The sequence below is a fragment of the Phocoena sinus genome, chromosome 6, assembly GCF_008692025.1.
Source record: "Phocoena sinus isolate mPhoSin1 chromosome 6, mPhoSin1.pri, whole genome shotgun sequence".
Taxonomy (NCBI): Eukaryota; Metazoa; Chordata; class Mammalia; order Artiodactyla; family Phocoenidae; genus Phocoena; species Phocoena sinus.
Window position 1 is genome coordinate 75,948 of NC_045768.1, and position 26,615 is coordinate 102,562.

Here is a 26,615-nt window from a genome sequence, read left to right on the forward strand (position 1 = left end):
TAACTCTCAACTTCTAGGTTGTGAATGTTTTTTTAGTCGACACACCTAAAATTTTGATCACATCTCTCAGTTGGGCTGACACTTTGATCAGAAGGGGAGAATTGTTAAAAAAAAAAAAAAAAAAAAAAAAAGAGGAGGGGGAGAGGGAGGGAGAGGAGAAAGAGGAAAAGGAAGAAAAAGGAGAAGAAGGAAAAATAAAAAGAAACAACAGGCCCAAAGTGGAGCCACTTGTCCCCAGGACAGCGAACCAGGACTGAATTACAGCTTCAGCCTTTCCAAGGAATGGAATTTCTGGACTTTCCTGGTCAGCGCCAGTGAGGTAACCTTGCCTGAAACAATCCTCTCTTTTCTTTTGTCAATAACCTTGTCTGGCTCCCTTTCTATAAAGGCCTTCAATTTTGTACAGCCTCCATCGCGTACAGCCTTTCTACTTACTGGATGGGACACTGCCTGTTTCATGAATCACTGAATAAACCCAATTAGACCTTCAGATTTACTCAGCTGAATTTTGTTTTATACCAATAGAGGGTCGGAGATGCTGGGCATTTCAGGGAGGCGTTGTGGAAAGGAAAGAGCACGAAAGCCCTGTTTCCAGGGGACACACGTGGGAAAGTGTCTCAGGATAGCCAACATCCTGGCCGCCAAGGTCACACAGCTCCCACCCCGAGCGGGCACTGCCCTCGGGCCCAGGCGCCCCGCCCCCAGCCCTCAGTCAGGGTTCCCTGCTCACCAAAGGGGGGGCCACGCCCAGCTCCAGCCCCCAACCCGGCCCCCAGAGGTGAGGCGGGGACGTGTGGCCCTGGGGACATGGCTCCGGGCAGCATGCAGCCCAGACAGTGGTGGGAAATGAGCGGAGGTGAGGCATGGTGATGAAGCGGCCCACGAGGGGCCGCAGCGTGCTGTGACGTGCGGCAGTGTGAGGGGACAGAGGGAAGGCATTACCCCATGAAGCTCCTAGCGAGAGTCCAGCAACAGGAGACAAAGAGAAGAGAGTCAGTGAGGAGGCCTCCCTGTGGGCTCAGGGATGAGCCCATCCCTCCGTATCTGTGTCCATCGAGGGTCTTACTTATCTCTGGATCTCCCCCCACCACCTCTGCCAGGTCTCCCCCCTGCTCCACCAGAGCACCCAACGCCTGCCTCACGCCCGCCACTGTGTAGGGTCTGAGGGAGCCAATCCAGGCCCGGCCACACAGGGCTGAGTGTCGCCCACTAGGGAGCCACAGAAAATGGCGGAGCACCCCAACGGCGGAGACCCCCAGCTGCACCCACCCACACTGGTTGACCAAGCAGGGCAGCCGCGTCCGGGCACGGAAAGGTTCCTGAAGGACCCAAGAGGCAGACACCATAAGCAGAGGCCTGCCTATCCAACTTCAGAGCCATGGGGTGCGTCAGGCACAGACGAGCCTTGAGGCCCTCCCAGCCCCACAGCCCAGCCCCAGGCACAGAGGGACTGACTAGAGACGGCCGTGGAGGCCAATGGACCCCTTCCTCCTTCACCCCCCACACTCATCACGGCTCTGGGGACTGCAGCCCAGCAAGAGTCAGAGCAGACCTGGGTACTTACGAGAAGGCAAATGCCACCAGGGCCCCACTGACCACAACGAAGTCCAGAATATTCCAGAGGTCCCGGAAGTACGCACCAGGGTGCAGCAGCAGTCCCAAATCGATCATCTTTAGGGGAACAACACACTTTAATGAACAGAATATTTCAGAAAAGAAAGGCAGAGCCAGAGCCCAGAGACGTGGTTAGGGGAAGGGTGCCGCTTCATGTCATGTCCCATCAGGGGAGGGGACACAGCCCTGATTATGCCTATCATGAAAGGGGACCCGGCTATGGTGACATCCTGTCAGGGGAAGGGGTCACGGCTCAGGTCACGCCTGTCAGGGAAGGGGTCACATCTCAGGTCAATTCCTGTCAGGGGAAGGGGACACAGCTCAGGTAACGCCTGTCAGGAAAAGGGGTCACGGCTCAGGTCACGCCTGTCAGGGAAGGGGTCACAGCTCAGGTCAATTCCTGTCAGGGGAAGGGGACACGGCTCAGGTCACGCCTGTCAGGAAAAGGGGTCACGGCTCAGGTCACATCCTGTCAGGGGAAGGGGTCATGGCTCAGGTCACGCCTGTCAGGGAAGGGGTCACGGCTCAGGTCAATTCCTGTCAGGGAAGGGGTCAGAGCTCAGGTTAATTCCTGTCAGGGGAAGGGGACACGGCTCAGGTCACGTCCTGTCAGGGAAGGGGTCAGAGCTCAGGTCAATTCCTGTCAGGGGAAGGGGACACGGCTCAGGTCACGTCCTGTCAGGGGAAGGGGTCACGGCTCAGGTCACACCTGTCAGGGAAGGGGTCACAGCTCAGGTCAATTCCTGTCAGGGAAGGGGTCACAGTTCAGGTCAATTGCTGTCAGGGAAAGGGTCACAGCTCAGGTCAATTCCTGTCAGGGGAAGGGGACACGGCTCAGGTCACGCCTGTCAGGAAAAGGGGTCACGGCTCAGGTCACATCCTGTCAGGGGAAGGGGTCACGGCTCAGGTCACGCCTGTCAGGGAAGGGGTCACGGCTCAGGTCAATTCCTGTCAGGGAAGGGGTCAGAGCTCAGGTTAATTCCTGTCAGGGGAAGGGGACACGGCTCAGGTCACGTCCTGTCAGGGAAGGGGTCAGAGCTCAGGTCAATTCCTGTCAGGGGAAGGGGACACGGCTCAGGTCACGTCCTGTCGGGGGAAGGGGTCACGGCTCAGGTCACACCTGTCAGGGAAGGGGTTACAGCTCAGGTCAATTCCTGTCAGGGAAGGGGTCACAGTTCAGGTCAATTGCTGTCAGGGATAGGGTCACAGCTCAGGTCAATTCCTGTCAGGGGAAGGGGTCACGGCTCAGGTCACGCCTATCACGAGAGGGGTCACAGCTCAGGTCAATTCCTGTCAGGGGAGGGGTCACAGCTCAGGTCACGCCTGTCAGGGGAGGGGTCACGGCTCAGGTCAATTCCTGTCAGGGACGGGGTCACAGCTCAGGTCTATTCCTGTCAGGGGAGGGGTCACGGCTCAGGTCTATTCCTGTCAGGGGAGGGGTCACAGCTCAGGTCATGGCCTCTTAGAGCCTCAACGGGTGTTTGGATCTCCATGCCTTTGACCCAATGGCCCTGCATGGTCATGACTGGCTGAGATCCTCCCTGGGCCCCCTGCTCCTGTGGAGCCTGAATGAGTTTCTCCTCCATCGCTGGGCTGCAGGCACATGCCGCCCGGAGCACGCCGCCTGCCAGACCCTCGGAGTGTCAGCCCCGGGCAGCAAGAGGAGGAGCTGCTGGATTCTGCCCCTCCTGCAGCGGCAGCTTAACGTCTCTGGGCCTCCGTGTCCTTGTTCGTAAAATGAAATGACAACGCCTCCCCCAGGAATTTGGGAGAGAATTGAAGCGAGGGCTCGCGTACACAGAAGCCACCCTGAGTCCACACGTGGGCACCCCCCCTCCCCCGCCCCCAGCAGCGGCGCCGCCCGCACACCTGTGCGGAAAGCACAGGCCACTTGGCAACCCCTAGAGGAGGGACGAGGGTCACAACAACAACACGGCCGTCCTCCAGCTAGGATTAAACACTAGGGAGTCCTCTACACCCACCTGCCGTGACCTTTGGGCCTTGAGGCCACCGCCCTGTCCCTGCTCTCCCTCCTCCAGCCGAGGCCCCGGCCTCCCACGCTGCTGAGACTGCCCTGCACAGGCTGGGCTCACACTGCACAGTAAGGGAAGCCTGTCCCCCTCAGCGAGAAGGGTCTCCGTTAGCAGGCAGTGGAGACCACGGCCAGCGCCTGCAGGCACTCCTAAGGCTGACGTGATGCTGTGGCGAGTCCTTAACAAACGTGGCCCTGTGTCTCCACGAGACACAACCTCTACCTGTGGGCCCATGTGCCCTCATGTCACCACACATGCGTGCACGCCCAGGGCACACTTGCCACCTGCCTCCATCTCAGTCACAAGGGGGACGAGCAGAGCCCCGCGGTCACCAGGGCAACCACACATCTCACCTTTATCACCATCTCAAAGGTGAAGACGCCTGTGAAAATGTAGTCCATGTACTTTAGCACCTGGAACCAAAAGGAAAGGCTTTTCTCAAAGGCGAGGCCGGAAGCTCGAGCCGGGGCAGGAGCCTGAACGACAACACATCAGCCTGGGGCCTGTGGGCAAGGGTCTGGGGAGGGGAGGGCAGGCCAGCGACCCCCGAAGCGGCAGCCCTCCCTCCCATGCCGGGCATGCCCCGCTCTTCTGTGTCCCCAGCCCCGCCGCGGCCCGACGGCAGCACTCACGTTGTTCCTGGGCGAGTCTGTCTGCACAGGGTCCTCAGCAGCCAGGGCGATGCTGCTCAGGGCAATGACCACGAGGATGCTCATCTCGAAGTACCGCATGGTCACGATGTAATGGCAGAAGCGGCGGAGCCTGAAAGGCAAAGCACGGGTCACCTAAGGCCCACGGAGGGCTGGGCTGGGCCCTCCCCGTAGGAAGAGCTGAGCTCTGGGAAGTGTCCCTGTGGTCAGGAGATAGCAGCCAGGTGACTGATGGGGACCAGATTCCTGGGAAGGTAGGTGGCGGGAAGGCTGCAGAAACCCTGGGCAGGGCCAGCCCACCACGGCTTGCAGGCCAAGTTGGTCCGTTCGCTACATGAAGTTCCACTGCGGCCCAGCCAGGCCTGCTCGTCTACCTGCTGTGGGGCTGCCGTGCCCTGGACGGGCTTCCAGCTCTGCTGTGGGTGGGGCAAGAGGCCGAGTACCAACAGTCCCGTGGAGAGCAGGTGCCTCTCGAGCCCCCGTCGGAGCCGCCAGAGCTGCGTGTGTGCACCTGCCCGCCTCCACTCACCACTATTCTGCTCTGTTCAGGCACATTCTGGGCTGGGACACAGTGGCGAACCAGACACCAGTAAACATAAAGCAACAGGAGACGCTCAGGCGTTGACACACACTACAACTCAGCAGGAGACGGTGACCAGGAGGCCAGCAAAGGCCCCGCAGGGGGAGAGTGGAGCCGATCCTGGGGGACAAGCGCACGAGGCAGACGTCGCTCCCGCCACCCCGAGGCACGTGCTCACGGGGGCCCCCCTCCTGCCTCTGCTGGCTCAACCGCTGCCCACCAGCCCGTCCAACCTGCTCCTCTCGCCAACGCGGAGTGTTCCCAAGGGCACCCACGTCTCTCTGTCCCTGGAAGGGACTGGACTTTATGCCTGTCTCCTCCTCAACCCGACCACCGGTGTCCAGCTCCAGCCCGCACACTCCCCGGAGCTGCCCTTCCCAGGCCCCCGAGTGACCTGCTGGCACTTCTCCCTCCTAATTGAGACGCTTTTCCTTCCACTTCCCCAACGCTCCATCTCGGGCCCTCTTCCATCCCAGCCCCCTTCCTTCTAATCAACAGCTGCTGGTCCATCTTGTGGCTGAGTTTCCACCCTCGCTCAGACCCCCAAGTCCCCCGGCCATGTGCCACCTGCCAGCTGCCCCGGGCTCCACAGGGTCTGTGCTCACCACCCCCCAGCTTGGCCGGGCCCCCAGCCATCAAGCAGAAACCCTGGCTGCCATCCTTCACATCTCCATCCCCTTCCACATCTAACTTGCCATCAAATCCTGCAGATCCCGCCTCCAAAAGTTCTCCCCAAGCGTTTCGCTCCCAAACCTCTCCGCTCCGGCTGCCCTCATCAAATCACCAGCAACTCTTCCTGAAACCCGCGGCCACCTACTAACCGGTCTCCCTGTCTCGTCTCCAGTCCTCCCACCAAAGGGCTCTGCTGAAGTGCAGTCTAACCAAGTCGCCACGCACCCCCAACTGTCTACAACCTCTCGAGCTTCTCAGGGCTCTCGGGGTCACCTCGACTCCTCCACAGAACACACAACAGCGCTGTCTGCCTCTGTGCTTTGCCATGCAACTGTCGTTTGCTGCTCTGAGCCTGATGTCTTTCACTTCTGGACCACTCTAAGTTCTCTCCGCCCTCCAAGAATACTGGTTCCTCCCTCTTCATCTTAACTCTTCACCCTTCAGGTTTCACCTGAGATCTCTCACCTCCTCCAGGAAGGCTCCCCTGACTCTCCCCACCTGCTCCAAGACACCAGACCTCCCTGCTTTACCGTCCACATTGTACTCATTTGACGGACACCACCTGGTCGGTGCTGGAGGCCGAGGCCTCATCTGTCTCTACCGCCATCTTACTCCAAGCCCCTAGCAGAGCAAGCTCTCCACAGACGTATGCTGAAAGGAGGAACGTGGGGAGGATGGGCGACGGGGGCTGGTGCAAAGACTGCTGGATGCCCAGGGCAGAAGGGCTGGCTGGGCACGTGGGTAAAGGACGGAGCACGGGCTCCTCAGACCCTGCTGCGCTGCCCCTCTGGGCGGTGTGGTTCCGCCTCTGCTCTGCCTGCGTCTCTGCCTGGTGGGCTCTCACGACCCCCCGCCACGTCTCTGTTCCAATCCCCCTTCACGTCAGCAGCCCCCACCGTCTGCATCTCCAGTCCTCGCGTTGTGCTTCCTCTTAGCCCTTCCGTCCATGAACCATCTCATGTCCCCTCCCTAACGTCCTGTCTGCCGTCTGCCTCTCCACTCGCTTGTAGGCTTAAGAACGGATGGGGCCCTTGTCCGTTCTGCTCGTGACCGTGTATTCCCAGCGCCTAGAACGCTGTCTGGCACATGAACACTGGCGGAGCTAATGAAGGCAGGTGGACTGATGAGTGGATGAGACTCACGGTGTAAACAGAGGGGAGAAACTGTGCACAGACACGAGTGACCGTGACGCACACCTGCGGGCTCTGCTGGAAGGCGGGCAGAGGGCAGCACATATGCACGATGGATGTAAACCGGGTGCGTGTGTGCAGAGGTAAACTAAGGCTGCAGTGGGGGTTAAGAACAAGGCCCTGGGACCAACTGCCTGGGTTCAAATCCCAGCTCCGCCACCGAGACGGGCGGGCTGTGTGTCTGGACGCCGGCCTTCCCTGTGGCTTCGTGTCCTCATCTGCAAAGTGAGGTGACAGTAGCGTGTGCTTTGTGGGATGCTGTGGTGATCAATCAGGATATTAATACGTGTAAAGGTGCAGGTCACGTCTAGCACACACTGGTAGCGTGTACACGTGGATCATGGGCCATGGACAAGAGGACGGCACAGGACACAGGCTGGTGACGAGACTCACAGGTTGGTGGGGCTTAAGCAGAACATGGAGCTGTAAGGGACGATGGGTCGGGGGCCGTTCCTCATCACATCATCAGCTTCCACCTCCTTCTTCCCTTCTGCTTGGCTTTCCAGGTCCACGTTACCACCTGCAAGGACACGAGGCCACCAAGTTAGGGGTGTGGCTCATAAACCCACAGGTCTCGCCCCGGGGCGACGGACACTCTCCCAGCTCCAACCTCACAGGTCTTCGTGGACCCACCCCAGGGAAGGGCGTGTAGCTAAGAACACAGCTTCACATGAGACCCCTCCCATCACAGTCAGGCCACCACTGAGGCAAACAAAGGCAGGGCCGTGCCAGCGCTGAGGATCTGGGCCGTCTGCCGCAGAGATCCAGAGACCCTTCCTCACCTCTCCCTTCCCCAGGGTCACTGGGGAAGCAGTACCAAGCCTAGCGGGCATCCCTGGCTGCGGACTTCTCTGCTTCCCTAGGGGCCATAAGTCTAGATGTTCTAAGAACACCAAAGCCGCCTTCAGCCCCAGAGACCAGGGCCAGTAGGTTCCCCCATCCCAGTGCAGGGCTCACCCCTCGAGAGAAGGCATCCCGGGCTGCCTGGTGAGAGCACCCACTGTCGCTGCAGGGGGTTGGGGCAGGGCCAACAGGGCAGCAAGGAGAGGGGCTGGCCTGGCCTGAGCCGCTCTCCCGAACCCGCTTGTCAGGCCTGACCCACCGCACAGGGCCCGCAGAGGACTCTGACCCAGGGAGGACGCGGGCACTGCCGTCGCCCACACACCCGATTGGCCCTTCCTCCTCCCTCTTCATCGCCCCCCTTCCCTAAGGCCCATCCTCTGTGCTATCAGCACCCCCTCCTCCACTTGGCACCCACAAATCAAAGTCCCCAGGGTCATTTTGGCTGTGGCCACTGTTTTTACGTAGATTTTGCTGTTCTGCATAGTATGTTTCTCACAACAGTGTTTCATTTTTAACTATCCTAAAGTATGTTTCCATTCTTGCGGGTAACAGTTCCTGAGACCCAGGGAGGACAGTGCAGTGACTTGGAGCCAATGCCCACCTGTCCACCTCACTTTTACTTCTTGGAAGAAGCATAAAGGCAGAAATGAGGGAGGTTCCCTCCAGCATGTGTGAAGACGAAGGCTCTAAGCTTCTTCCCTGGCTGCTGGCCACTCTGAAGTCCTGCAGAGAACCGCCGGGCCAGAGAAAACAGCCTTGACCCGAACGTGAAACCACGTGCTGTGGCTTAAGCCAGAGCCGCTACGATGCTTCCTAGACTGTCAGCTGCCACCACCCGGCACCATTCAATTCCCGGCTGAAGGCATAAATTATAGCATCTTCTAAGAAAGCAACTGGGCAATACTTATTTAAAGTAAAAATTTCTGTCTATTGATTTAATTTGTACAAAATTATCTCCTAAGGACATCAAGCATGCACGCAAACATCTGTACTCACAAAGTTGCTTGTTGTAAGTTCTGTTACAGTAACAACAACTATGCAAAGTATAACCACAGGAGATCGACGAAGCGCGCAGCACTTACGGGAAGCGTCACACTATGAATACTAACAAGGCGCAGATCGTTTAAATGACTAACCACTAGCGCTAGAGAAGCAGCTTACGATAAGGCTACACACACGTATATCCCAGATGGGCTCAACTATGAAAAACAACATATACAGGGAGAGAAACACCACCAAAATAACAGTAACTGTGGCGATCTCCGAAAGGCTTTCTGATAATAATCTTAATTCTCTTCACTATACTTCTAACACTGAAATTTTTTTGTGTGTGATGAGCATGTGTAACTTTTAAATTAAGAAACATTTATTATTTTAAAACCACAGCTTTTCAGACTCTTCCACAATAACAGCTAAGCAAACCCAAGGACAAGTAAACTGGGAAAAAGGAACCAATATACACTGAATGAAGTATTTTTCTGCTCAAAAGAAGTGGAACAAAGATGCCAGAGCCTGGATGAAAATGTTTCTCCTGAAATAGATTTACTACTACAACAACAGCAGAAATCATCGATTAAGTCAAAACAGACCAGGAATAAAGGGAGAGGATCAAAACGAGAACTACAACAGACTGAGGAAATATCCTGTTGGAAGCTGTTTTAAAAAAAAACAAAACCAGACAGTAACAAAAATTAATTCATTGAAACAGAAGACAATCAAGCCAGATGGCCAGATATGGGGGAGGAGGGCGGATAAAGAAAGGAACAGAACATTCACTGAAAACATGTGCGGGGCTGGTCCAGGTGCTTTATTCTCACAGCGGCACTTACTGGCATGTATTATTACCTCCAGTTTGCAGATTAAGAAACTGAGGCTGAACGGAGGAATTACACTGTGGGGCCATGATCGACCAAAGCTGGGGTGAGGCGGGAAAGCTGAGTGAGGCACCACGCTAAACTGCTCCCTCCAGAGGACCGAAGGGAGACCAGGCGGGTGGTGCGCTGGGCTTCCAGGAAAGCACAGGTAAGTCCTCTCTGACAAGAACATCCCTCATCTGGCCCACAGAATCCCCACCGACCAAGGCAATCATTTCCAACTTGAAGAGAACTTAAGCCTCATGTCCCAAGGCACCCAACATGTACAAAGAATTTCTCTCCTACAGCTATGTACCATCCGTGGGAGAACTGAAAAAGCAACCAAACAATTCTTTTTCTGTAGGGCTTGATTATCAAACAAAGCCCACTTCAGAAAGGGTGGATTACGGCCAGTCATATATGAACCCCAACAAAAATCATCAGCAAACATACAAGGACCAGAAAACAAACATCATCCCCATACGAGGTGCGTGAAAGACAACAGAAACAGGTTATATATATATAACCCCCAATGGACTTCAGTTGTAAGTACCTGTAGATGAGGACTATAAAAGAACTAAACATAAATATGTAAAGAAATAAAAAAAAATGAACAAGCAATAGAAGTCTATAAAATTGACCTATGTGAGAGGCTTAAAAAGGACTCATCCTCCTACTAAAAACAACTATAAAAGCTGAAAAAAATACATAACTGTTTAAAGGCACAGGGAACCAGCTGACACAGACAGAACCTGAGAAGCTAAAATCCTTGGGAGAAAGGAGGCACGAGGCAACCCCTGTGCACATGGGGCCATTTTCCCATCTTTAGAAGCAGAAAGCAACATGCCTGCTGGGAGGAGGAGTGAAAGACTGGAGTTTGAGGATGACAAAGTGTCTGGGAATGAGGGGCGAAATCCCAGAGAGGAGAGAAGGGCAGAGAAGTGAGCCCCTCTGTCGGTCCCGACTAATTCCCCTCCAGTCAGTGCTGGGCAAGAGCAAGACCAGGCTGGCCTCTGCCAGAAGCAAAGGGCCCCGAGGAGGGTGCAGGGCTGAAGACGTGATGGTGCAAATGCAAACGGAGATTAACTTCGCTATCATTTTGCACTCGGAGCGTTCTTGTTTTTGTTAGTGTTCTGGTTAAAGAGTTGCATATCTTGAATAACTTGCTCTTAACCTAACTTTTTCTACAAGGCCTATTATTTTCCATGCATGGCATTTTCAGAAATGCACACATAATGTTATAGCAGGAAGGTCTGTACTTCAGGAAGACAGAAAATGATATTCAAGGAAGGTCTGCAATGTAAGAAATTGGTAAATCTAACAATAAATAAACACAGTCTCTATAAAGTTGTTGGGAAGGAAGAAATTTTCCTCTACGTTCCTACGTTCTTCTGACTGGTCTAAGAATTAAACTGGCGTGAGGTTAACAGGAGAAAATCAAATTTAACTTCGTACATACGGGAACCACACATATGTGAGAGGTTCAGACAGAAGGATAAAATGAGGTATATACACCACCTTAAGCTAAGGAATGGGATAGGAGCCTGGGGCTTCCAAGGACAGGAGGGTCATTCATTGGACAATATAAAAAAGGGCAGGGTTTTGGTAATTAGATGCTTGCCCTGCCATACAGATGGGGCCACTTAGATAACATTTATCTCTGGTAATAACTCTTCCCTGGGAAAAGTCCCCAATTTAAATTCTTCTAGGTAGTTAAGGGAGGGGCGGTTGCTTCTCTTGAACCCACAGGGACTCGACTGCCCTTAGCTCAAAATAATACTCACGCAGAAGTGACACATTCCAGGGAGGGTTCATCCTGAATGCCTACAAAGGCAGAACAATATCTGTTTTGTGGGGAGAAAAGGACTGAAACGCTGGCTGCTACCAAGGAAGCTGGGGGAAATGTGATCGCAGCTGCTGTTCTAAGGTCTTACTTAATAAAATAACTATAGATTTTGTTACGCATGCATGATAGAATTATAAGATAACCACTTTAAAAAAACAGAAAAATAATTCATAGTTTATAAACTAGAGGGGAAAATGTGACACGAAAGCAAATAAACAACCAATTATTCAATACTAAAAAGCAAGGAAAGGAGGAAAAAACATAGGAAAAATGGAACAAATGTCACAAGTCCAAGTAAACTAATAATCACAATACATACAAGCCGACGGAACCTGGCTACTGACTGACACAGATCACCCAGATGGAATTTTTAAAAATACAGTTATGTGTAGTTTCCAGGAGACAAGCCTAAAATCGAGGCCATATGAAGGCTGGAAGCCAAAAGATGGGAAAAGATACACTTGGCAAACGAAAAGATGCATTAAAAAAACAAAATAAAACAAAACTCAGGTATATATTCACATCAGAAAAATACAATATAAGGAAAAATCATTATTAGAGTTAAAGTGGGTCAGCAGAAGATGACAAAAAGTTCAGCTGCAGTAAGACACAGCAATTTTAAATATACATAAAGTGGCTTAAAATATAGAAAGCAAACATATATTTTAACATAAGCTTTTTTTTTAAAAAAAGGAATAAATAAAAGAAAAAGCCTAACAAAAGAGATTCAGAAACACATAGTTCTATTTTAGAAACATACACAACAGTACTTGGTCATCTGTTAGCATGTTTCCTATACTGTACTGCATGTTTCAAACTATTCAAAATAATTGCATTAAATATAGAAACTTAAACACACACACACACACACACACACAGAGCAAGAGCTGACAGATCTACAGAAAGAGATTTCAATGCACAATGTCTTAACTATCGATGGGTCCGTGTGGCAAAATATTAGTGAATATATAGAATATTTAGCAACACAACTAACACACTCGATTTAGCAGACAAATATAACAAGCCAAGTGTTCCCCAAATTAGAGAAAACATATTCCTCTTAAGCATACATAAAACATTTACAAAAAAAAAACCATTTACAAAAGTCGACCATATGCTAAGCCATAAAGCAGTCGTAAATCTCTCGTCTCAAAGAAGACCCTCATGCAGGTCATGTCCTCTAATTACAGTACAATTAAGTTGCAATTTAAGGCAATAATCAGAAACTAAAAGATTAATTAAGATTTAAATTTTACAATTGGAAATTGAAAAACAGATGTTAAATAGTTCATGGGTCAAAACATTTTATATCACAGGCAGTATAAATGTGTCTACATAGAAAACAGCAGAAAAATTATTTAGAATAAGAGAGCCTGTTTGCAACTCTGGCTGGACACAAAACTGAAGGACAAAAATTGCTTGCATTTCTACATGGTAGGGGCAAAACATTTTAAAATACAATTTTTTTTAAACAATACTATTTTAAAAAAACAGAATAAGTAAAAAGACAAAAGAAGGAATTTGGGGCAGTGAAACTACTCTGTATGATACTATAATGACACAGGTCATTATACATCTGCCCAAACCTTTAAAAGGTACAGCACCAAGAGTGAGCCCTACTGTAAACCTTGGACTTTGGGTGAGAACGGTGGTTCATGGAGGCTCACTGACCGTAACAAATGTACCACTGGGTGGGGGAGGCCGACGGTGCAGGCGCAGGGAGTGTACAGCAAGTCTCTGTGCTTTCCATTTAATTTTACTTTGAAACTAAAACTGCTCTAAAAAAAAAAAAAAAAAGACAAAAATACAAATGTTTCAGGGTAAAAGAAAAGAGATACAAATATAAAACTTAAGTAGTTAGGTAAAAATCCTATCATCTTACATTTGAATTACAAATGCCAAAAGAATACATGGTATATTCTTCTTTCTTAAAAAGAAAAAAAAAGTCCTAAAAAGCCTGAAAGCAGTAAACATCTAGTAGCAATGACCACATTGGTAAATAATACCGTTTCTCACCAAAGGAACCGCAGCCTCTCACATCAGGCTCTACAGAAGCAGACCATGAGATGAGGGTCCATGTGCAAGTGACTGATTAAGGACGGACTCCCAGAAGGAACTGGAAGGGAGAAAGAAGGCAGACCAGGGCAGCGAAGGAAGCCAAAGCAGGGCGCAGCTTCAGATAAAGTCCTGCAACAGCGTGAGCTGCTGCTTCGGGGGACCCTGGGGTCTGAACTAAGCCTCAAAGTTGTCAGACCTGAAGCCAGAGGGTCGGGCTTTCACCTCCCGCACTTCTTTGCCTGGTGAGGGCCACCTGGGGGCGTCAACCCTCAGGGACTTCCACCTTCCATCCCCCACGTGTTGGGAAGCACCTCTAGTGGTCAAGGGCAGCTCTCCAAAGAGGAGCTGAGGTGAGGCCACTGGAGGCAAAAGGACCCTGAAGGAAGGGAAGGGAGATCTGGAAAAACAACAGGTGTCCAGGACACAGGTCTCCTTGGAGAAATGGCCGATTCCAGGTCTGGGCAGGAAAGGAACACAATGATCCTGGAATGTTTTGTCACAGATGAAAGCAGAAAGCTGTCAAAGACAACAGGCTGTGAGAAGGTAAAAAGGCCAACTTTAAGGGGCTCCCACTATCCAGAGACAGGACAATTTGAGCATCAGAGCTAACAGTGAGTCCAAAGGACTGAAACACACCAAACACGTTAAAATCCAAAGATTCATAACAATAATTTTGTTAAAGCTCTCGATGACTGGATTTGGAGTTCCTAGTGTACCAACTCGCTATTTTGAAAACTCATATGTAAAGGGACGGAATTAAGCATGTATCTTGCTAATACAAATACAAACTGTATTTCACGGTAACCAAAGAGTTGATGAGGGAAGTTCTTCCGTATAGAAAGTGTCAGAATAACTAATGCAGAGAACATGATAGAACTATAAATTCACAACTGTGCAATGCCAAATAAAATCACAGATCTGGGCGACCATCATCAGTGCCTACTAGATCATTAGGGGAAAGGTTGGTGGAGAACCTTACAGTGGATGGATCGGGCTCTACCCACCGATCCATCTTAACACTGCCCAAAGGAAAACACTAGATGGTATGTGGCTCCGGATGGAACGTGACATGAAGCACACAGCCAGCCACCTACTAAACTCTTCCCCAAAGAGTTTAACCTGATCACAATCAAGATCTGCAGTTCACAAACAAGGGTGATTTTGCCTCCTAGGGATACCTGGCAATGTCTGGAGACTTTTTTTTTTTTTTGGCTGTCACAACTACAGGGTACTACTGGCATCTAGAGGGGAAAGGTCAGGGATGCTGCTAAACATCTCAAAACGCACAAGACAGCCACCACCAACAAAATTTCAATAGTGCCAAGGTTCAGACGGCCTGTTTTAGGATCTAAATATCAGTTAACAGGAGATACTGAGGACAGAGAAATGTGTTAAATGACACCATGATGCAATCAACCCAATCCAGAATGGTTTACAGTTTCTTCAACAAATAAATGGCAGGCAGAAAACAGTCACAGAGTAAAACAGACATAAACAGATGAAGCTAAGTCAAATGAGCAAACCTTGTTTGGATCCTGACTCAAACAGATCAATCGTAAAGTTATTTTTGAGATAACTGGTAAAACTTGAACTTGGGATAGGTATTAGATAACACTAAGAAATTATTATAAACTTTGCTAGGTGTAATAATGCTATTGTAGTTGTTAAATCCTTAATTGTTAGAGATGCTTACAGACACAGTTATACCTAAAGTGATTAAAAGGAAAAAAAAGTGAAACATGATTGGCAAAATGTGGATAATTGCTTTGAGGGTGAGTGGCAGCAAATAGGGGTTCATTATACTTGTGTCTCTATTTAACACTGTTTCGATTTTCCACAATAAAAAGGTTTTTATGTAAGCAGCCATAGAGAGAAGAGAGAGCCACACAATGGAAGCATTTGGACTAATGATTAGCTTCTCTACAGAAACAACAGGAGACAGAAGACAGTGGAATAGTCTCAAAACACAGAGAGGAAATAACTAACCAACTAGAATTCCACACAAATTGAAACTACTTTCACAAACAATGGCAAAAAGATTTTTCAGGCAAATTGAGAGAATTTACCACCATCAAACCTCAGTAAAAGAAGTTAGAAAAGATGTTCTTCATGCAGAAGGGAAAAAAAGCCAAATGGATGATCTGAAATACAAGGGGTGATAAAATACAAGAAAAAAAAGTGGAATGAACAGGAAAAAAAATTTTTAACCAATAAAGAAACCTTTGCCACTTCGAAATTCAAAATTGTGCTTATGAATAACTAATGGATCAAATAAGAAATCATAATGAAACCTGGAAAAAGATTTAGAACTAAAAAATATGACATTTCATAACTTGTAACATAAAACTAAAATAATTCTTAGAGTCAAAGTTAAAGCCTTCAACACCGTAGCAAAGTAGAAAGGCTTGTGTCAGAGCTGAGTATTCAACTAATAAATGGGGAAATAGATTACAATAAGAAAGCAGAAGAAAAGAAACAATAAATAAGAACATGAGGACTTCCCTGGTGTCACAGTGGTTAAGAGTCTGCCTGCTAACGCAGGGGACATGGGTTTGATCCCTGGTCTGGGAAGACCCCATATGCCGTGGAGCAACTAAGCCTGTGTGCCACAACTACTGAGCCTATACTCTAGAGCCCTTGAGCCACAACTATTGTGCCTGCGTGCCACAACTACTGAAGCCCACCTGCCCTAGAGCCCGCACGCCACAACTACTGAACCCACGTGCTGCAACTACTGAGCCAGTGTGCTGCAACTACTGAAGCCCGCGCACCCAGAGCCCGTGCTCCACAACAAGAGAAGCGACTGCAATGGGAAGCCCACGCACCGCAACAAAGAGTAGCCCACACTTGCCGCAACTAGAGCAAGCCCGTCTGCAGCATCGAAGACCCAACGCAGCCAAAGAAAAAAAGAACTAATGAAACAGAAAAAGATATGATAGAGAAGCTCAAGAAGGCCAAAGTTGAGACTTTAGTAGCCTATTAAAATGGACAGAACTTTAGGGGGAAAAAAAGGGTTTATCAAGGGAAGGAAGAAGGGAGGGAGGGAGGGAGGGAAGGACGGAAAGAAGAAAAGAAGGAAGGAAGGAAATTAAAAATGTAATGTGGCCATAACTACAAATCCAGCAGAAACTAAAAAGATGAGAGGCTGGCTCCCATAGACAACAGCAGTCACCCACACTCAGATTTCTCCCTATGTGCTCCATAACCCATGCGGTCGATAAGGAGAGGTGACAAAATCAGCCACAGTCCATGCCTACAGCATATGGGAAATAAGAAAACTACAAACTTGAATTAACATGTAAGTGGGAAAACAAACCTCAGACCTGCAGAATCAGGCAGGGATTGTATGCAGAAGGGAGAGTGAGGAGGGTCCTAGTAATGCTGGAACACAGACAACATCAACTCATTCATCCACAGGAGAGAAGCTCCCCACCCCCCACCATCCCCCGCCAAGCAGGGAAATACTGAGAACAGGTATGAGGCCTGCTAGGTCAGGGTATTGCTTCTGGGGACTTGAAAGGAGAGGCTTGGAAAGTACAAGGCACTGGAGATGGCAACCTGGAGAAGACAGTGAGAGACGCGACTTCAGTGGCTCAGTGATGTAGGGAAGGAAGAAACAAGTGTCTGAGGTCCAGGGTCCTCCAGAGATAGGATTTTATCACAGAATTAGAACTAGACAAACACTCCCCACTAGGTACCACTGAAAAAGAAACTGGGTTTCACTGTACTAAATAAGAAGGTGCTCTTGAACTAGAAATCAAGTAAGCTGCCCAAACCCCTCCCCTACTCTTCACAAAATCTCATGTAATTTTTGGTCCAGGAGACTGTAACATACTTCCTCATTATCAGAAAAATGAACCCAACAACCACACAAAGCTTCTACATAAGAACATAGAAAGTAAGGATGAAAACCTTTCAGGTAATAAAAATTCTCCACAAAAAAACAACTGCAAAGGAGGAAAACTGTTACACAACTTTCCAACATGAATTAAATATAATTAAACAAACAGTTGTTGATAAGGAAAAAACACCACAAAATCAGATTCAAAATAAAAATGTATGGACAACTAGGCGATGTGAGATGAGAGCTGACCAAACTTAGGAGAGAAATTGAAGAAAAAGACAAAAATATCTGAGAAATAAAGTTAAAGAGAAAAAATCGTCTTGGAAATCATGAGACAACAGATAAGTCCAATGGAAAATAGATATGACTGAAATTATAGCAAGGGAAAAAGAATTTAGGAGTGAAATGAAGAATGAGTTTTCAGAAGGGTAAGAGAGAAATCCATACAGAAGATAGGCAAAGGAGATTTAACACGTGTATAACTGGAATGTCTGAAAAACAAAAATAAAACAATGTAACAGAACTAACATTTAAAACTGTAATCCCAGAAATTTTTCTGAAATGAAATAACACCTATCAATTGATTTTTGACAAAAGAACCAAAGTAATTCCATGGAAAAAGACAGCGTTTTCAACAAACAGTAATGGAACAAATGGACATCAATGGTGGTGGGGGAGTGGATAATGAGAACCTCAACCCTTACCTCATGCCATATATAAAAATTAACTCAAGACTTCAGCTTCTGAAAAGATGGAATAGAGGTACTTTCTTCCATTCATCCTTCTAAGCACAACTAAAAACCCTGGACATCATACGTAAGGCCAACCTAAGAAGATTCCGAAAGGTGGAGAAAAGAAGGCAGATTTGCTGGTATCTTGGAAACTGAGGAACAACACAACAACAGGCTTTGTTTCTGGGTCTTTTTTTTTTTATGCCTCATATATCCTTGGTGCTGGAGAAGCCAGCAACCCAGAATGCCAACAGGAAAGATTTTTAAAGGCCAGCTCTCCCTAGTGACAGGACCAGGAAAGGTAGAGCCTAACCAGATGGGAAATTTATAGCCAATAACCACTCTACTAACACCACAGAAAAAAACCACAGCCCTACTTCCACTCATATGAGCAGAGGCCAAGTGGGGAGCCTAGACCTCCACCCTCACCAGTCTGTAATGAGGTACCCAAAGCCCCTGCTGAGGTGGTATCAGAGAGAGCCAAGTGAGTGCAGGAACTTTCATACCCACCCTGTGGTAATAACAAGACTCCCAACCCATACAATATCAGAAAAGATTACATGGGTAGCCTGGATTTCGATTCTTACCCAGAGGTAAGGAGGCATCCCCTTCCCTTTATCTGCTAGAGTGAATCTTAGTGGAAAGTCGGGACTTTTACCACCACCCAGAGGTAATGAGGTCAACCCTTACTGTGTCAACGCAGGCCATGTAGGGAACAGTAACAAGGATTCCCCTCTCTCCCAGACAAGACGGTATCAGTGGAGGCCCAGCGGGGAGCTAGAATTCCCAGCTCAGCCCAGCAGGGACAAGGAACCCACTCCCACTGGGTGTCAATGGAGGGCAAGTGAGGAACCTGTATTTCACCCCGATTTGTCAATAATGAGGCAGCTCCCCAACCCTCCTCCTGTTGGTGTGTTGTCACAGCAGACCAGCAAAAACAGAAGACTTAAATAAGACTCAGAGGCTCATAACATAATATCAAAATGTTTAGGTTTCAATCAAAAATCACTTGTCATACCAAGAACCAGGAAAAACTCAATTTGAATGAGAAAAGACACCAAGATAATACAGATGTTAGAATTATCTGACAATGATTTTAAAGTACCCATCATAAAAATGCTTCAACGGATGATTAAAAACACATTTGAAACAAATGAGAAAAAAATCTCAGCAAAGAAAAAGAAGATATAAAGAACCAAACATAAATTTTAGAACTGAAAAATACAATAACTGAAATTAAAAACTGAATAGATGGGCTCAACAGCAGAATGGAGGGCACAGAGGAAAGAATTAGTGAACTGGAAGACAGAACAATAGAAATTACTCAATCTAAACAACAGAGAGAAAATAGACTGAAAAAAGTAAACAGAGCCTCAGGGACCTTCGGGACTATAACGAAAGATCTACCATTCATGTCAACAGAGTCCTGGAAAGAAAAGAGAAAGAGGGCAGAGCTGAAGACGCAGTCAAAGACATAATGGATGAAAATTTTCCAAAATTGGCAAAAAGACATAAACCTACAAATTCAAGAAGCTGAGTGAACCCCAAACAGGATAAACCTAAAGAAACTCATGCCAAAATACATCATAATCAAACTTCTGAAATATAAAGACAAAGAAAAAATCTTGAAAGCAGCGAGAGAGAAACAACATCTTACCTATAGGAAGAAAACAATTCGAATGACAGTGGATTTCTCATCAGAAACCATGGAGGTCAGAAGGATGAGGCACACGTTTTTTCAAGTGCTGAAAAAAAAAGAACTGTCAACCCAGAATTCTATACCCAGTGAAAATATCCTTCAGGAATGAAAGGAAAATCAAGACATTCTCAGATGAAGGAAAACTAAGAGAATCTGTCACCTTCAGACCTACCCTAAAAGAATGGCTAAGGAAGGTCCTCCAAACAGAAAGTGATGGAAGAAGAAATATTAGAATATCAGGAAGGAAGAAACAAAGAACAATAGAAAGAGTAAAAATACAACACACTTTCCTTCTCCTCTTGAGTTTTCTGAATTACATTTTACAGTTGAAGCAAAAATTATAACACACAATGATGTGCTTCTAAATATATGTAGAGGAAACATTTAATTATTTTATACATGTGGAGGAAAAAGAGAGGTAAAGTTTCTATACTTTACTCCAACTGGTAAAATGACAACCCTAGTAGACTGAGACAAGTTATATATATGTAATACCTAGAGGAGCCATTAAAAAACCAATACAAAGAGATGCACTCAAAAATACTATAGATAAATCAAAGTGGAATTCTAAAATATAAACAAGTAACCCACAGGAATGCAGGAAAAAGAAACCAGAAAAATAAAAAATAGAAAGAATAGGGGGACTTCCCTGGTAGTCCAGTGGTTAAGACTCCACGCTTCCAACGCAGCGGGCGTGAGTCTGATCCCTGGCTGGGGAACTAAGATCCCATATGCTGTGCAGTGCAGCCAAAAAACAAAAAATAGAGAAAACAGACAATAGGAAAAATAAAACAGAATATGTAAGCCATAATATATAATGACATTAAACATAAATTGTCTAAATATTTTAAAAATATGCAAAAAAAAAAAAGAACTGACAGAATGGATGAAAAACATGACCCAACGATATGCTGTCTACAAGAAACTAGCTTAAAATATACCTACATAGCTAGTTTAAAAGTAAAAAGATGAAAAAAGATACACATCTTATAGGCAAATATTAATTTAAAAAATTTAAAAAAACAAGGGTGGGTATATTTATATCAGATAAAGTAAACATCAAAGCAAAGAAATTTATCAGGTATAAGGGACACATTACACAATGATAAAAGAGTCAATCTTTCAAGAAGACAGAATTCTAAATGTGTATGTACCCAGCAACAGAGCTGAAAAATATGTAAAGCAAAAACAGATGAAACTGAAAGAAATAGGTCTGGATAGGGGTTTAAGAAGCACATTTATAGTTGGATACTGGAACATCTCTTTCCCGACAATTGATAGATCTAGACAGAAAATCAGCATGCACACAGAACTCCACAGGATCCAACAGGATCTAACTTATACTTACAGAATACTCCACCCAGCAACAGCAGTATACATATTCCTTTCAAGCACACCCAGAACACATACCAAGAAAGGCCATCTCCTGGGCTAGTAAACAAACCTTAACAAATTTAAAAGAACTGAAATCATACAGAGTGTGTTCACTGATCACAAAATAATCAAACTAGACACCAAACAGAAAGATAACAGGAAAATCTCCAAACCCTTGGAAACTAAATAACACATTTCTAAATAACCCATGAGTCAAAGAGCAAGTCTCAAGGGAAATTTTTAAGACAAAACTGAATGAAAATGAAAAGATAACATATCAAAATCTGTGGGACACAGCTAAAGCAGTACTAAGAAGAAAATTTATAGCACTAAATGTTTACCTTAGAAAAGAGGAAAAGACTTAATCTAAGCTCCCATCTCAGGAAACTAAAAAAGAGCAAAATAAACCCGAAGCAAACAGAGAGAAGAAAATAATAAAGAGCAGAAATCAAACGCAATTGGAAACAGAAAAACAATAGAGAAAATCAATGAAACAAGAATGCGTTTCTTTGAAAAGATCAACGAGGGTAACAAATTTCTAGTAAGACTGACAAAAAAGAGACAAGACACAAAGCACCAATATCAAGAATGAGACAGGGGCAGTCACTACAGATCATGAAGACATCAAAAGATAATAAGGGAATACTACAAACAACTATACACACATAAATTTGACAACTTAAAGGAAATAGGCCAATTCCTTCAAAAGCACAAACTAATGCAACTCACCCAGTATGATTACATAACATAGCCCTATTAAGGCTAATTTTTAAATTCCAAAAGAGAAATGTTTCATTGGCAAATTCTGCCCAACATTTAAAGAATTAACACCAATTCTACCCAGCCTCCTCCAAAAAAACATAATAAGAAACACTATCCAATTCATTTTATGAATTTAGTATTATTCTGATCCCAAAACCAGACAAAGAGTACAAAAAAGAAAACTGTAGCGCAATATCCCTCATGAATACAGAGGCAAAACTCTCTAACAAAATATTATCAAACAGAATTCAGGGCTTCCCTGCTGGCGCAGTGGTTGAGAGTCCGCCTGCCGATGCAGGGGACGCGGGTTCGTGCCCCGGTCCGGGAGAATCCCACATGCCGCGGAGCGGCTGGGCGCGTGAGCCATGGCCGCTGAGCCTGCGCGTCCAAAGCCTGTGCTCCGCGACGGGAGAGGCCATGACAGTGAGAGGCCCACATACCGCAAAAAACAAACAACAAAAAAAAAACAGAATTCAGCAATACATAAAGATAATTATACACAATGACCAGCAGAGTTTATCCCAGGGATGCAAGGCAGGTCAATATTTGAAAATCAATCAATGTGTAAACTACCATGTTACAGAAGAAAAACCACATAATCATATCAATTGAGGCAGAAAATCTGATAAAATTCAACACTCATTTAATATAAAAACTTAGAAAAATAAAAGCGACAGAGGGGAATTTCCTCAACTTGATAAAGAACATCTTTTAAAAAAACCAAACAAACCCCAAAACAACAGCTAACATCATACTTAATGGTGAAAGACTGAGCGCTCCCTCCTCCCACAAGATGGGAACAAGGGAAGAACGTCAGTTCTCACCGCTGCTATCCGACACTGTCCTGGAAGTCAGGGCACCACAAGGGAAGGAGGGAAATAGAAGGCATACATATCAGAAAGTAAAAAACAAAACTGCTCACTTGCAGAGTACTTGCTTCTCTATATACTGAATCCCAAGGGACCTACAAACACTGAGGGAGAACACAAACCAAAATTGCATAGCTCCTTTAAAATCTGGTGAAAATGAAAACACCAAATATCAGAACCTATAGGCTACAGTTAAATTAGTAATCAGAGGAAAATTCAGAACCTTAAATAATCATATAATAAAGACTAAAATAAACTTAAGTCTCCAACTAAAGAAGCTAGAAAAGGAATGACAAAGTAAAACAAAAACAGGCAGAAGGAGGTACATAATGAAAATAAAATTGGAAAAAAAACGATTTTTAAAGAAAACCATAGTAGAACTAACAAAGATGCTGGTTCTTTTTATAAAAATCCACAAATTGTATAAACTTCTAACTAATTTAATCAAGAACATAAGGGGGAAACACAAAATATACAGGATAAAAAATAAGAAGGGGGAAAAAAACAGTGAGCCAGAGCAAATTGTTCTAAAAACTTAAGCCACTTCTTTGCATAGCTCTTATGTACATAAATTGGAAAACCTAGATCAAATGGATCATTACAGTTTACCAAACTGATCTTAGGAGATAAGAAAGTTTAAACAGACCAATATCCATACAGAAACAGATAAATTATCAAAGAATTATCCTAACAACAACAAAAACCAAACCCAGATGATTTATTTCACAACGGAACTGTACCAAATCTTTAAAGACCAAGTAATCCTAATGCTACTTAAACTACCCCAGAAAAGGAAAAGAAGCAAACGTCCTAATTCTTTTTATGGATCAATAATAGGTACACCCTATAGAACATCTCCTCAGGTAAAATTTCTCAACAGAGCACCTCCTAGTTTCATAATAAATACTCAACAGAGCACCTCTGAGTTTGATAATACTCACACTTCAGGAGAATACATGTATCTCTCATTACAACGTTGTTGAGGCTTTCTTGACTGTTGTTTATGCAGGAAAAATGTATACATCCCCAAAACTCAAAACACTGAAAACTGTCAGGCAAGATTCCAAAGTCAGTTGGTTAGCTATCAGAATCACATGTCGATGTTTTTGAAAAGCGCAAGTTTCACTGAAGGAAGGAGGTGTCCAAAGCAATTGCTTGTTAACAGCTATTTTAACTGTGGTGATCAGGAAACAATGTATTAAGTGTTTTCTGTGACTAACTGTGCTTTAGTTCTGTTTTAAGAAATTGGCTGGGGATTTTGAGTACAACTAATTATAATACATTATAATTTGTAGAGTACATTACAATTTTTCCCATCTAAAATAATGGGAAATGGGACTCCCACTACAACATGTGATTTTCAGAAATGGATTAATGAAGTTAAGCAAGAGGTAACTATATAGCATTAATACCTAAACCTTATGACACTTGAACATAATATAGGAAAGCTACAGAACACATCTCAATATCCTAAAATACATCTCAATCCAAAAATCCTCCATAAAGCATCAATATTATCAAACAGAATCCAGCATCACATTAAAAAATAAATATGATAACCTAGTGGGGTTTATTCTAAGATTGCAAAGATAGTTCAAGATCTGAAAACTTATTAGTATAAATCCCCATATTTAAGGGGAAAATATATGATCTCTATGGATGCCGAAAAGACCTTCAACAAAATTCAACATCTATTCCAGATAAAAAAATACTTACTGAAAAAGAAATTAATGAACACTATAACACGATCTTATACACACACAGACACACAGACGTAGACACACACAGACACACACCTCTCAAGCCCAAAACCAGAATCTTACTTAGTGTAGGCAGAAGCAAGGTAAGGGTACCTAGTAACTCCAATGTTAGTATATTAGCTGGTGAAATCAGGCAAAAGAAAGAAAGAAAGGACGAAAGAAGGAAGGAGGGAGGGAAGGAAGGAAGGAGAGAGAGAGGAAGGAAGACCTAATATTTGGAAAGGAATAGTTACAACTGTATTTGCAAAATTTTGCATAATGTACTTGGGAAAAAACAAAGAGAATCAATGCTAAAACTAAAGAACAATCTGAAGATACAGAAAAGTAGTAGGATACAAAATTAACATATAAAAGTCAATAGCCTAGATTTCTGCTCCTAGCAGAAGTCATACCAGGGACCAAATGAACCCTCCCACCAGTAACAATCAAAAACACCAGACATTAAGAAAATGAAAAGACAAGCCACCAACTGGGAGAAAATATTTGCAAATCACATATCTGATAAAAGTCTTTATCAAAATTATACAAAGGACTCTAAAAATTCAACAATTAGAAAACAACAACCCAATTTAAAAGTGGGCAAAATGTCTGTTTTCAGACCACAATGAACTAAACTAAATAACAGAAAGATAAATCTCAAAATACGTAAAGATCAAACCACACACTTCTAGATAACATACGGGTCAAAGAAGAAATTTCAAGAGAAATTTAAAAATATTTTTAACTAAATGAAAATGAAAACACAACTTATCCAAGTTTGTTGGATGCAGCAAAAGCAACACTTAGAAGGAAATTTATAGCATTGAATGCATAAATTAGAAAAGAAGAAAGACCCAAAATCAATAATCTAAGCTTCCACCTTAGGAAGAGAAAAAAGAGCAACTTAAATCCAAAGTAAGCAGAAGAAAAGAAATCGTGAGAATTAAAGCAGAAATCAATGAAACTGAAAAAGCAAATCAACAGAGAAGATCAATGAAACCAAAAGTTGGTTCCTTGAAAAGATTAGTAAAATTGATAAGCCTCTAGCCAGGCTAACTAAGATAAATGAGGGGAAACACCGATTCCTAATATCAGAAATAAAAAAGGAGACATCACTACTGATCCCACGGACATTAACAGGATAATAAATTAATACTATGAACAACTCTATGCCCACAAACTTGATAAACTGCTTGAAATGGACCAGTTCCTTGGAAGGACACAATCTGCCAATATTCAAGAAGAAACAGACAGTCCAAATAGGTTTATATCTATTCCTTCTAAATAGGTTTATACCTATTAAAGAGATTGAATCAATAATCAACTACCTTCTAAAACAGAAAACACCAGGCCCAGATGGGTTCACTGGTGAATGCTACCATATATTTAAGAAAGAAATCATACCCATTCTCTACAATCTCTTTCAGAAGATAGAAGCAAAGGGAATACTTCAAACTAATTCTAGGAGGCCACCATTACCCTGATACTAAAACCAAACAAGCCATCACAAGAAAACTATAGACCAATATCTCCCATGGATATAGATATAAAAATTCTCAACAAAACATTAGCAAATCGAACCCAAAAAAGTATAAAAAGAATTATATACCACAACCGAGTGGGATTAATCCCAGACATGTGAGGCTGGTCCAACATTCAAAAATCAATTAACACAGGACTTCCCTGGTGGTGCAGTGGTTAATAATCTGTCTGCCAATGCAGGGGACACAGGTTCTATCCCTAATCCAGGAAGATCCCACATGCCGCGGAGCAACGAAGCCCGTGCGCCGCAACTACTGAGCCCGTGCTCTAGAGCCCGTGTGCCATGACTACGGAGCCCACGTGCCACAACTACTGAAGCCCATGCCCCTAGAGCCCGTGCTCTGCAACAAGAGAAGCCACCACAATAAGAAGCCCGTGCACTGCAACAAAGAGTAGCCCCCCGCTCGCTGCAACTAGAGAAAGCCTGTGCGCAGCAATGAAGACCCAACACAGACAAATAAATAAACTAAAAATAAATAAGTAAAATTATTTTTAAAAATCAATTAACGTAATCCATAATAACATCAACAAACTAAAAAAGAAAAATCATATGATCATATCAACAGGTGCAGAAAAAGCATTTGACAAATCCAACACCCATTCACCATAAAAACTCTCAGTAAATTGGAATAGAGGGAATATTTCCTCAACTTTATAAAGAATATGTACCAAAAAAACCCTACAGCTAACATCACACATAATGGTGAGAAACTCAA

General features: G+C 45.1%; 1 protein-coding gene across 1 annotated transcript in view; it reads right to left on the reverse strand.

Annotated features, from left to right (window-relative positions):
* CACNA1B (calcium voltage-gated channel subunit alpha1 B) overlaps positions 1-26,615 on the reverse strand; it is a 196,066-nt gene that overhangs the window by 59,668 nt on the left and 109,783 nt on the right. The window contains 4 exon segments of the mRNA XM_032634862.1: positions 1,565-1,671; positions 4,001-4,060; positions 4,280-4,409; positions 7,133-7,259. Coding sequence (XP_032490753.1) covers positions 1,565-1,671; positions 4,001-4,060; positions 4,280-4,409; positions 7,133-7,259 — 424 coding nt within the window.